At 44.6% G+C, this 12488-nt stretch overlaps 1 protein-coding gene across 4 annotated transcripts in view; it reads right to left on the reverse strand.

The window, feature by feature from the left end:
* RASGRF2 (Ras protein specific guanine nucleotide releasing factor 2) overlaps positions 1 to 12488 on the reverse strand; it is a 231173-nt gene that overhangs the window by 35285 nt on the left and 183400 nt on the right. For all 4 annotated transcript variants that reach the window (XM_087862029.1, XM_045796370.2, XM_045796369.2 and 1 more), the window contains one exon: positions 6298 to 6404. In XM_087862029.1, the coding sequence (XP_087718155.1) occupies positions 6298 to 6404 (107 nt within the window). The remainder of the gene's footprint in view (positions 1 to 6297; positions 6405 to 12488) is intronic.

The following is a 12488-nucleotide window of genomic DNA, read 5'->3' on the forward strand; positions in this document are numbered from 1 at the left end:
CATCCCAGCAGCACCCACTTTCCTGCCTCAAGTAGGCAACAGGGCACGATCCCACTGGACCCCTGGCCCGAAGCTGCAGGCTCGAAGCCCAAGCGCGAGGATGCTCACTGGTGCGCTCCCTTACCGGGAAAGAGCCATCATCTTCCTTGGGTTTATAACTCCAACACCGGTGTTACTTAGGAGTTTTGTTTTGTCTACAGACCCAACAGAGGTGAGCCACTCTTTAGCAGGCTTATTGCTGGGGCCAAGCGGAGATGACCCGTAGTTTCCTGTTTCAGAGGAAGGGGCCCTGCAGGAGAGAGGGAGGAGCTCTGAGCCGATGTCAGGGAGCTGGGTCTGGCTCATGGCTGTTCTTCCGAAGGGTCTAGAACTGTGAGGTTACACTGGAGCCATTCATCACATGTGGCTATTTAAATTGAACTAAATCCATTTCTCAGCCACCCTAGCTGCATTTCGAGGGCTTCATTAGCCACACGTGGCTACTGTACTTGGCCCTACAGATACAGAATGTTCCCACCGTTATAAAAGGTTTACCGGGGCAGCGGTAACTGAACCTCTCTGAGACCTAATCGCTTCACTGGTCCAGTCGGGGTAACAACGTTTAGGCCCTCACAGGGCTCTGCCAGGAGCAGCCATCTGTAATGTTCTGACCATTCATCTGTAACGGTTACTCTAATAGGTCTTACCTCACGTAATCCTCACAATGGCTAGAAGAAAGAAGTGACATCATCCGCACTTAGATAGAAGGACAAATGGAGGGCCTGGAGGAGCTGAATAGTTTGCTGAGCCACATGGCTGATAAACGGTAGGGAGGGGATTTCAATCCAGGTACCTCTGACCCTGAAGCCCGTGCTCCTCACCATTGCCCCACTACTTTTCCAGCGGGCTTCCCGAAGGCCCCTCTGCTCCGACATCCATACACGGACACAGCGGCCCAAGGTCAGCTCCTACCGGGATTTCTGGAGGTGTGAAAGCTTTCACCTCAACTACTATGTGTGACTACAGAGTGGCGTGGTGAGAGCTGCTGATTTTCGTCTTACACCCCAAACTTCCTTTATTTATTAAATGTGTTCAGGAAGTGTTACAGAATATGGATTCTGAAAGACTCTAGGGTCTGTGTGAGTGTATGTGTATATTTTTACATGATAGAGTATATATAAAGCCCTCTTACAATGGGAGAACACGTATGTATGTAACAAGTATCATACACAGTGTTAACAGTGAACGAGCACACTGGGGGAAATGAGTGTAATTGGCTGATAAAAGGTTTTATCCTTAATATAGAAAAAGTATGTAACATCAGTAAGAACAATACTAAAACTAACAGAAGATTGGGCAATGCCCAGGAAGAGGGGCATGGGCTGGGAGGGCCCTCTCTGGTGGGTGGTTATCCTGGTCAGGGTGATAGGTGTACAGCTGTGTTCAAAGGAAAAGTCACTGAGCCACGCTCCTAAGTTTAGTGCCCTTTACACGAAGAATGTAATACTAGGTAAAACGCAACAAAGCATATAAACTGAAATATAAACTCGAGCGTTCGTCATCATCAGCTCAGGGTGTGCTCTCTCTGTCCCCCAAACAATGAGTATAAGAGGACTGAAGTGACTTAGAAACATAACAGCTGAGTTATTTTGATATATTCTGTGAAACTGCTCTCCCAGACAACCTGCACTTCCTGTATCACAAACAATGAGCAGCGGTACTGCTTTTCACGGATCACATTAAACTGCTGTCGGCCAGCCTTCCCCACCCTGCATGGAGTTTTGGGCAGGCACCCAAGTCTTTGAGAGCCTTTAGGTAGGAGAATGATCTCTTCAATCAGAATGTCCAGTCCAATACATTGATCCAAGTTCCAGTTCAGTCCAGAATAAGACATTTCCTTCCTGGCCTAGCTTGGCCTGCCTTCAGCCCGGAAGCCCACCTAAAGGCCTCCATTCTTTCCGCAACACCTCCTCTCTGCTTCTTGCTTTCACTTTCCAGGGGAAAGAACATCACCTGACATGCCAGGGCAGGTGGAGCCGGGCCCTGCTCTGGATTCGGCAGGTGGACGGTGGCTAACTCGTGAGGCACTTGGTGGCATTTCTGGAGTCCTCTCCACTGGAGACTGAAGACCAGCTCCCCTGACTGAGGCAATGTCTGGATCCTCTCACGCTCACATCTACCCCATGTCTGGCACCCTCCAGTGGGAATGAACGAAGGACGTGAGGGAAAAGAGAGGAAGTAGCAATGTTCCCTCCATGAACTCCTTTAGAAAGGATATTTTTCTGTGAGTAGGTCATTTTTATCTGATCTCATGCTTTTAAAACATTCCCCTTAACCTGTAGTTAAGAAAATGAGGGATCATTTCACTCTTGGCCGCTTGTCACTCTGACAGTACCCAGAGTCAGAGGAAGCAGGTCGTAACCTGTGGACAAGCTGCAGGCTCCTTCATTAGTGCCATTCCATGGTCTGTAGAACTCCTCAAACAACTAGACAGGGTATCTTTCCAGAATCAGTGGATCAATACGGCAATGCAGGAAAACCAAAATCGCTATAGATTATACACACCAGGTCTCTGACACACACTCGAGGACCAGCCCTGAAGCCCCGCCCTCTCCTGTCTGTGCACGGAAGACAAAGCAGTCTGGGGAGCACGTGGTTGAAACCTGCAGACAGTTTGGAACCATGCAAATGACACGTGAGGCCTCCTAGCAGGAGACGCTTGAGAAGCGTGTGGACACCTAATGAAAACACGTCTTTCTTTCAGATTTTCTACACACACAGCCCTGACTTCTGGTCCCTTGGTGGCTTTAGTCCCTGTCTTGGCTGACTTCGGAAATTGTAAATGCTTGAGAATGACCTCCTGGAGAGAAAACAACAGCACCACGATCATGTAAACTCGATCTGACAACTCTTCCTGGGCATCTCCCAGGTGCCCAGCACTGTGGAGCCCTGAGGAAGCAGACACAAACATGAAGGAGGCAGGCCCTGTCTGCAGGGAACTAAGGGCTCCTTGTCCGGTGGGGGTGTGTGGTGTGTGAAATGTTCATCTCCTGTCCTCGGCTGGAAGGGATTTGACCACACCCACCTCCAGTGTACTTTATGTCTTTCAGGCTTCTTGATTCAATGTTGCCTTTAATTCTCCCTACATGCTCGGGGGAGGCAAGAGATGGATGGTTGTTCTCATTCTCTGAAGAGGATATTAAGCCCCTGTGAGGCCGAGGGACAGAATCAGGCCCCACAGAGGATACAGTAGCAGAGCTAGAGAAGAATACATGTACCCGGACTCTGGGCTGCCTCGCTAACCCACAGACAAGGCCTGTGGGAGGAACCCAGCCAGGCCTTGTGGCTTCACTTTCAATAGGAAAGTCAACACATGAGTGAAAAAGCACAACAAAATGAAGAGAAACAAGGGCAGAATGTATAACAGATGAAAACTTTTAGAATCAAGAAAAAAAAAAGCATTCTAGTCTTACCAAATACTTACTAAAGGAAAGGCTAGAAGGTTCTAGAATGCATTCTAGCACACATTGCAGGAAAGGAGTTGAGGGTGACATCCTAGGGAAATTGTATTTCTCTGGAAAACCAACACTCATAATTCTGCATCTATTTCTCCTGAATTAAGTTCAGGGTCGTATCTGCCAATACTGGTTACCTTTCATGAGAAATGATAAATAGATACACGATACCTAATATTTTGTAGTAGACTCAATTCTCTAGATTACTTTGGGACAAAACTACATCTTGTCACTTCCCTGAGGCTTTTCTGTTTTTGACAAACTGGCCTACCATGTGAGGAGAAATGCAATTTACCGTGTTTGGCTATATTTTTGAAATGATTAAAACTTCCTACTCATTTTTTTTAAAAGTTATTAATTGAAAATAATCAGGTTGCCACAATAATGTTACATTCCTCCTTAATGGATTCAACTGGCACAGAGTGAATCAGATAATGAAAAATCCTATTGTCCAAGCCCTTTGTTTTGTGAGGTGAAAACCAAAGACAGCAATGATGAGGGTTAACTAGCCGACTTCTTTCTTTCTTTAAGCACCATGGCGGTCTGCTGGCTTGGGGTCTGTCGAGCCCGGGGCCACACCCACACCTCCTCAGAGCTCCACTGGCTCAGGCCGCGCCAGGGGGATGGAGAACGCACATGACTGAGGAAGGTGACAGGATGTGCACATGATGAAGTCACACCAGGACAATGGGAAACCAACCACGGATCCTTAAGATCCACTCACACATTCAGGGAAGGTAAGAAAAGACAAAGGCGTGAGTGGTGAGAGCTTCCTCTGATACCTCAGGGTCTATATTTTATACAGTAATCATGTCAGGACAAAAGACTGAATATTTGAGCAATGTGTACATCCACATATGCTCCCAATGTAGAGAGGGTCTGAGAAGGTGGGGTCCCCAGTGTGGGCCCCCTAAATGGAACTGTTGACAAAGTGCTTCCCCACATATAAGCACACCTTAAGTAACAGGCTGCAAAGTATCTCATCTGTCCGAACAACAGCTAACACTTAGGGTGCTTTCTGGATTATAACTAAAGGCCCCCAGGACACAATCTGAATAAAGAGAGCCTTGCTTTCCTATCAATCCACTTTCTAGTCCAGTGACTTGGTGCTATTCAGTCTAATACGGCCTGTATGCACATACGTATTTATGCATGTCCCATGCAGCCAAGGTCAAGCCAGATGATAACAGCTTACTGTAAATCTTTTTATCGTAGAAGCAAGGGATTCAGTACACCCATGTCGTCTGAGTGCTCTTCACCCAAAGTAAAGTAAGTTCAGCGTATTGTCAATTGCAACTCTTTTCTAGCTGCTACGAGAGTTCTATGTGAATTGTCAGGGATTCCTGTTTCAGATCATTATAAGAAAGAGGGCACTGAGGATTGACAGAGAGGGGGTGAGGCTGACAGGGAAGGTTTGCAGATAGGAGGGAAGACAGCAGCAGGGAAGACGACCGAGAGGCGTCTGCTAATCCCCGTGTACCGAAGCTACCCTGCATCTCTGAAGCCACCACAGATACCCGGAATCAGAAGTCAGCACCCCCAGTCCCAAACCAGAGAGGAATGGGATGGACAGTCAGACACAGGAGAAACCTCATTATCACGTATCTGCAACGAGGCAAATGGGACTTACAAGCAGGTCCCTGAGATGAGGAGGAGGAGAGACTAGACATTTTCAACGGGCTCAGGATGGCTCTCAGAGTTTGAGTCGTATGGGATCCATTTTTATTTATTTCAGATGTGTAAGATAAAATTTTTACATCCTATATTTTATGTGCTACCTTCATTTTTATTTTAAGTAACACTTAAGAATTGTCATGGGCTAACTGATGGTGAGGCCCAAATCCCACTTTTCCCAATTAGTGAATTCTCCTCCCACAGGGATTCTAGGCGCTGGCTCTCTCGTGACCCCAACTCATGGACTGTTGTCACGAGGGCCACGTGGCAGACCCATGACAGCCTCTGAGAAGACAATGAAGTGAGACCTGGGAGCTCCTCCTTTCTCTTTTTCTTTATTTGTTAGCATTTTATCCACATTTTGTATGTTGAATGCGTTCTGACCTGAGCCATGCAGGGCCCCCTCCCGAGGCAGCCACGCGTCTGCCAGGGCCCGCCCGTTACTCGGCAGGGCGTAACAAAAGCACGACGCGTGTCTCAAGCTCGTGAAGCAAGGAGGCTCTTTCCTTATTTTCTGAAATCGTGAAATGCGTATAAATTTTACGAGCGTGTACTGAAAACACACAAACAAATAACAAGTAGGTGTCCTGTCAGCATGATGCCATTTCCAAACAGAATACTAGGAACCAGAACGTCAAAGGCAAGAGGCAAAACATCTCCTAAGTCCGCCTGAGAAAATACCCCCTGAGCGGACACCAGAGTGTGCGGGCCCGGAGTCTTGCTCACGTCCAGGGGCATCTGCTGTGTACCACGGGGAGTGCCTGCTGCTTACCGCCAGGGGCCCGGCCGCAGCTACGGTGGGCGCCCTCGTGAACGGAGTTCCCTGGGTGGCACAGGACGGTGGCTCTAGCGCCCTGAGGTGGGTGCCGTTGCCTCAAAAGATGAGGAAAGAGGGGAGCCCTGCTTCACCTCCTGTGACACGCCAGAGCTGAGACAGTGGATTCTTGGCAAATATGCATGTGTTTGCTTTGATCTGTATGTCTATCCTATTTCTTCCCTTTCTGTTCTAATTCCAAGGTTTCAGACCCTAACTCCAAAGCCTCAGAAGGCATTTTACAAAGGTAACGACTTAAAATGTTGGTTTAAAAAAAAAATTCCTGGCAAGTAATTAACGATGCCGCTGAATTACCTGTGCGTGCTTTGAGACCCAGTGACGGAGGACATTCAGGACTCGATTGGTGGCTGTTCTCCGAATAATAAACTCCTTGTCGCATGTCCTCTCGGTGTTGTTAAATCCTGAGGAGGAGAATAAACACATACATGTAGTTAAAGCCAATCCCCAGGAATCTGGAGAAGGTCACTTATGTTAGGACATGGGTCAACGGGCACTCACAAATACACAGAGATACGAGTGGCTTCAGACTGTTGTGAATGCTGCTTTCTCACCTATTATATCCTCGGCTGTGAGGCTACCACACAGATACAGGTGCAATTCAATGAATAATGTGCACACATTTATTTAACACTGCTGATTCAAGCTAAAGCTGAGCTAATGACATTTCCATTTATGCCTGCCTTGTTCTAGGACATAAAGCCAAGAAAGTTTTAACAAAGCATTTAAGTGAACATCAGTTGATACTTTTGCTCCAAAGTCATTAAACAACCAATAACACTTTCAATATTTAGATGGATTAGCCCATACCTTGGCTCACAGATGATACAAATACCTTATTATGCACCCAGGTATTGAGAAGCAGGATAGCATAGTGGTTAAGAACGTGAACAGCACAGCCAGACTGTCTGGGTTCAAATCCCTGTTGTCCTGCCCTGGCAAGTTGCAGCCCCTCTCTGTGACTGGTCTCCTTGTGTCCCGCAGGGGCTAATACGTACCTACCTCACAGAGTCGTTACGGAGATTAAGTTAGTTAATACATGTTAAGGATTCAGAATGACCCTGGAACAACAGCGAGAGCTCAATAAATGCTAGCTATTGCTACACTTCAATGTTGGTTGAGTGTCTTTGGTTCCCCCCTGTGCCAGTGTACGTCTCGGTCTTAGGCACCTTTTCACTATCTAGAAACTATTTAAAATTTTTTCTACTGACTCTCCGTTTTAAAAAATTTTACCTTCCGATCATAATTAAGTGACATATTTCCTTTAAAAATGAATGCAAGCCTTAGATCACTTCACTGGCAACCTTCGTGAGAGCTGTCTGCACTCACTTATGCCGTTTCCTTATCTTCTGCACGCTCTACGTCTGCTCCCAGCTTCTCACCCCGTCTTACCACCAAAACAGCTCCTGTCGAGGTCACCAGGAACCGGCATGTCTCTCTGTCCAAGGGATATCTATCACCTCTCCAATGGAAAGCTCACCTGATGAACACCTATAAGCAAATCCTCATGTATTTATATCCCCAGGTCTCTCCTCTGGGCCCTGGATCCACATATCCAACTGCTTCTTGATATTTTCCTCTTAGATGTTTCAAAACCCTCAGACCCAGTCTGTATAAAAGAAAAAGCCATGGCCTTTCCACCAAACCTGATCCTTATCCGGTGGTTCCAAATTCGTTAAAGGAACATCACTAGCCACGCAGTTATATAAGGCAGAAACTTTGGAATTGTCCCTGGCCTATCTCTCACCTTCTTCCTGATAATTTGTTTGCTAAGTAAATCTCAAATCTGTCCATACCTTCATCTCTACAAAGCCAAAACTGAAGTTGAGCTACCAGCAACTCTCAGTCTGGTCTACTGACAATAGTCTTGTTATTCTTGCTCCCTCAAATCTGTTCTCCTTTCCAAAGTGAGAAAGATTTTTTCAAAGGTCAAATTACATGTGTCATTCCCCTGTTTAAAGCCCTTCAATAGCACTTATGATAAATAGAAAAACTCCTTAACACAGCCCACAAGGACTTCCATGGTTTGACTCCTAGCTCCCTCTCAGCCTTTTCTGGAACCATATTCTTCTCACTTCTCCTCTTTCATCTCACCACCCTTCTTTTAGTCCTCCATCCTCACCCATGGCCTTTGCACATACTGCTCTGCATCTGACACAATTATCGCTCCCCTTTTCACTCAGTGAAAGCTATTCTTGTTTATTTCACTTTCCCAATTAAGCCCTTCCTGGCCTGAGTTGAACAAATCAACACATCTCACAACACCGTGCACATTTACTTTCTGGCACTTGTTCCATTTACAATTTCACATTTACTTATGTAGACAGGGATCAGGTATGTTTTTGCTGAGCACAAGGAGCACATATCTGGCATGTAGCAAGGCTGTACACAATATATATTTGCTGAATAAATGAATGAAAGCCTGGATAGTGGGAATTTACTAAATATTGAATGGGATTGGAATGTAAAGATGATAGAGTGAAAGACTAAATGAAGCTTCCTCAGAGCTTATGAATGAGTTAGACAAAAAAAAAAAAAATCTATGAACTTCTTAAGGGCAGGGGCCTCTTTTCCATAATGCTATTTGGATGTGGACGGGTATCTCTGACCTTCCAGTAGACACTGTCAGAGGATCATGACGATGTGTTCTTGGCAGAATAGATATCTTTTTAAAAAATCTTTTGCTATTAAAAGCTTAGAAAGTCTGGGTAAAATATAATAAATATCTTTTACAATGCATAGCTGAGTTATCAAGAAAATAAGGAATTTTCTAGGGTCAAACACACAGGGCCCTGAAAACCAGAATCAAGCCTCTGAACTGATGCTAGCTGCCCCAAGAGGAGAGCAGCTCACCAGTCTCGGTAACACAGGATTTGAATTATAAATCCATGTGGTTCAGGAGAAGAACCCCCAGGGTCTTCATGAAGTATGGGTGAGAGAATGGGAACTGAGACTCCCACATAAACCTGGAACTCGCAAAAGACCAGTCCCTCTGTGAAGAATGGACTAGGGGGGACTTGCTCCAAGTGCCCAAGGAGACAGTTAAGAAGCTTATCTGTCTCAGCCTGAATCTCTGCGAGTGTGGGGAGAAAAGCCTCCCTGAGAATTAATTGCCACAGAACCACTTTATGTAGATTTGAAGCTCAGATTAAGTCAAATGGCCTGTCCCTCTAAATGAGAAGCTAAAAAGTGGCCCAGGCCAGTGATAATACTGGGACCTCTCACAAAAGTATACACAAAACCTCTCTGGAGGTACAGAAACTCAACCTCAGCCTGTACTGGTTTAGCACTAAAACAAAACAAAACAAAACAAAAACAAAACAAAAAAACAAAACTCTGAAGAAAAACTCACAATCCAAAATTATGAAACACTCAAACTGTCTGCCGTGAACGAGGATCAGTAGACACAGGGATGAGGAACACCCCACCCCACCCCTCCACCACAACCAAGAATTCCAGGTATCAGAAGTATCAGATAGATCCAGTTTCAACATCCTAAAATTAAAGTGTTTACAAAGACTAGTGACATAAAAGTGGGAACTGAAAACATGACAAAAGAATAAAAAAATTTTAAGTCAGATTTTACAAGAACCACATAAAACTTCTTCAAAGCCAATAGAATTATTCTTTCAATTATTGTTAAAAAAATAGATGACTTGAAATAAAAAATTCAACGATAGATATGCACTGATTAGACAGACCCCACTGAATAAGCAAACAATAAATGGAAAGAGATTTAAAAAACAGACTTCGGAAAAGTACTCAAATGCAGTACAAAGAGTTAAAGAGAGAAAACAGAAAACGGTGTTAAAAGATATGGAGGAAAGGGGTGCCTGGGTGGCACAGCGGTTGAGCGTCTGCCTTCGGCTCAGGGCGTGATCCTGGCGTTGTGGGATCGAGCCCCACATCAGGCTCCTCCCCTGGGAGCCTGCTTCTTCCTCTCCCACTCCCCCTGCTTGTGCTCCCTCTCTCACTGGCTGTCTCTATCTCTGTCAAATAAATAAATAAAATCTTAAAAAAAAAAAAAAAGATATGGAGGAAAGAATTAGAAGTTCCAACAAAAAATCAGAGAGACAATATAGGAAAAGAAATGTTTAGACTTGATGGAAGACATGAATCGTCAGGTTCAGGAATTGCAATGAAGCCCAAGCAGGACAAATAAAATGAAAGCCACACCCAGAAAAACTGCAAAATGATGGAACTCCAAGACCAAGATATTTTTGAAGCAACTGGTGAGGATATAGTCATGATCTATAAAGGAAAGGCAGATGAACGGGATAGGAAATGGTATGTGGAGTGGGGCAAGTAGATGAGAAGGTTCGGATCAACCAAATTAGAGTAGAGATTTCAACTGGAGTGAGAGCTGGGGAATAATAAGGCACCAGCATCTTGCCGGAGGACGGAAGTCAAAAGCTCTTGGAACACTGAAAAAGGGGTAATGAGGCAGAGTCCCCCACCTGCATATGTAAGTATAAAGATGGCCAATCAGTGAGATGAGAATAGAAGATAGGAGTGAGGAAGGGACAGGAAGATAAAAATCAAAGTGAAATATTAAGAAAGAAAGGCAATTTTAACAGAGCTGCTACTCTTTTAATGTATTTTGGAAAAGCATCTATCACTACTGGTCTCCTTGTGTCTGTGTCAGGGGTGGGTGGCAAGGGAGTTTATTTTGAAAGAAAGGCAAGGAAAATTCTTCTGCTCTCCAAGTTATTTCACATCACACATTAAAAGGCCACTGAAGGGATTTTCTTTATCAAATTTCCAATATTTCCATTAATTCAAATCTCAACCTCTCTTACCATTTAGGTTAGGGTTCGATTATACTGCTTGGATGCTCTTCATAACTCCTTCTAATAACCATGTTATTCATCTTTTCTGTGGAGATCACAGCTCGGTAAGTTCTCACTATCTCTGCTGCTCAGAGCTCATCACCTGCTGCCACTTGCAGGACTCAACATTCTCTTGGAAAGTGACCAAGTACTCATTTAAGTGATCTCCCACAATGCGCACTCAGGGCAGCTGGAACAACCCCCAGCTAGTAGGAAAGATGTTAAGGTAGCAGGACCAGCCACAGGCAGGACCACCCTTCCAAGTGTTGCAGGAACACAGAAACAGGGAGGGAAGGCTCCAAAGACACATTCCACTGCACCCTTCACAAGGCAGGCCATTCCTATATGGCTCCAGAATGGACAAGAAGTAAAAGTCCAGAGTGAATCACTTAACCTCTCTGGCTCAGTTTCCTAACTTGTAAAATGAGCAGAATAAACCACATAACATTATGTTAAAAACTAAATAATTCTTGTAAAACAAGGCACTCAATGAAATCATATTATAATTATGTTCTCACCTAGAGCTGGCTTCATCCATCCATCCATCCATCCATCCATCCATCCATCCATCCGCCCCCTTGATCCAATGGCCCTCACTAAATACTTTTGACAGCACGCTACTTAAAAGCATATGTGAAAGCAGCAAGGATTTGATGAACATCAACTTATTTCCCTCCTGGAGAACTTGTCTCACTGTCTGATCAATGGATGGAGATCTTTGATATTCTAGAGAAATACTCTCTTAATTCTATGTAAACCAGCCACAGTTTAGAAATTCTCGAAACCAGATACATGAACTGGCTTTCTGAGGGGCATAAGTGCAGCAAATGCTGTTAGATCAAGTTTTATCAAAGGAGCTGCTGCTTATTCATGAACAGAAATTAATGCCTTACCTGGACTCTCATGTGTTCACTCATATCATCCCATACGCCCGTCTCCCCATTTCTCACAGACTTTAAAGCTACGGGATCAGAGCAACAATTTTCCATCACGCATCAGGTTTTCTCCTTATTTTAAGCCACCATCTAAATTGGGGGCTGCTTGGACAATATTTATTTCTGAATTTGAGCACAAACTACACAGCTACTTGGTGGCAATTCCATGTGGAAGCCATTCCAACCTAGTATCACAGATCCACCCCCAAGGAGTTCTTGTGTCATTTTTTTGGGAATGGCAAATAGAAAATCTTTGCATGGCTTTACACATCTTTCACTTATCAAGTGTGACAGCACAATGAAACCACATATACCAGGAGAGTTTCTTTTACGAATGCACACATCTGAAATACAGCACCCCAAGATTCCTGTCTTTCCAATTTTTGCATATTCTTTTGCAGTTGTAGGCGCTGGTCAAAATGACTAATATGGGCAATAAAAGCCATCTGAAAAAGTGGTAAGGACCAAATCACCATACATGTACATTTAAGAATGAGATTCAACTTTATGGTCCTTCCCCCAGACACCTGGTGAGTCATGCCATCCCTTACAGCAACTGGTAGATGTGACATCTCTCTCATTAAATATGCACTCCTTAGTGAAGGGATTTCATCTCAAGCATCTTTGTAGGCCCTTCAGCTTTGCACACAGGCACTCAGCAGTTACTTTTCTTAATAAAAATTCCATCACACCATCTACAAAGAGCTTCGTGAACTCAATACAC

Source organism: Ursus americanus, chromosome 5 (assembly GCF_024610735.1).
Source record: "Ursus americanus isolate L20-20 chromosome 5, mUrsAme1.1.p, whole genome shotgun sequence".
NCBI lineage: Eukaryota > Metazoa > Chordata > Mammalia > Carnivora > Ursidae > Ursus > Ursus americanus.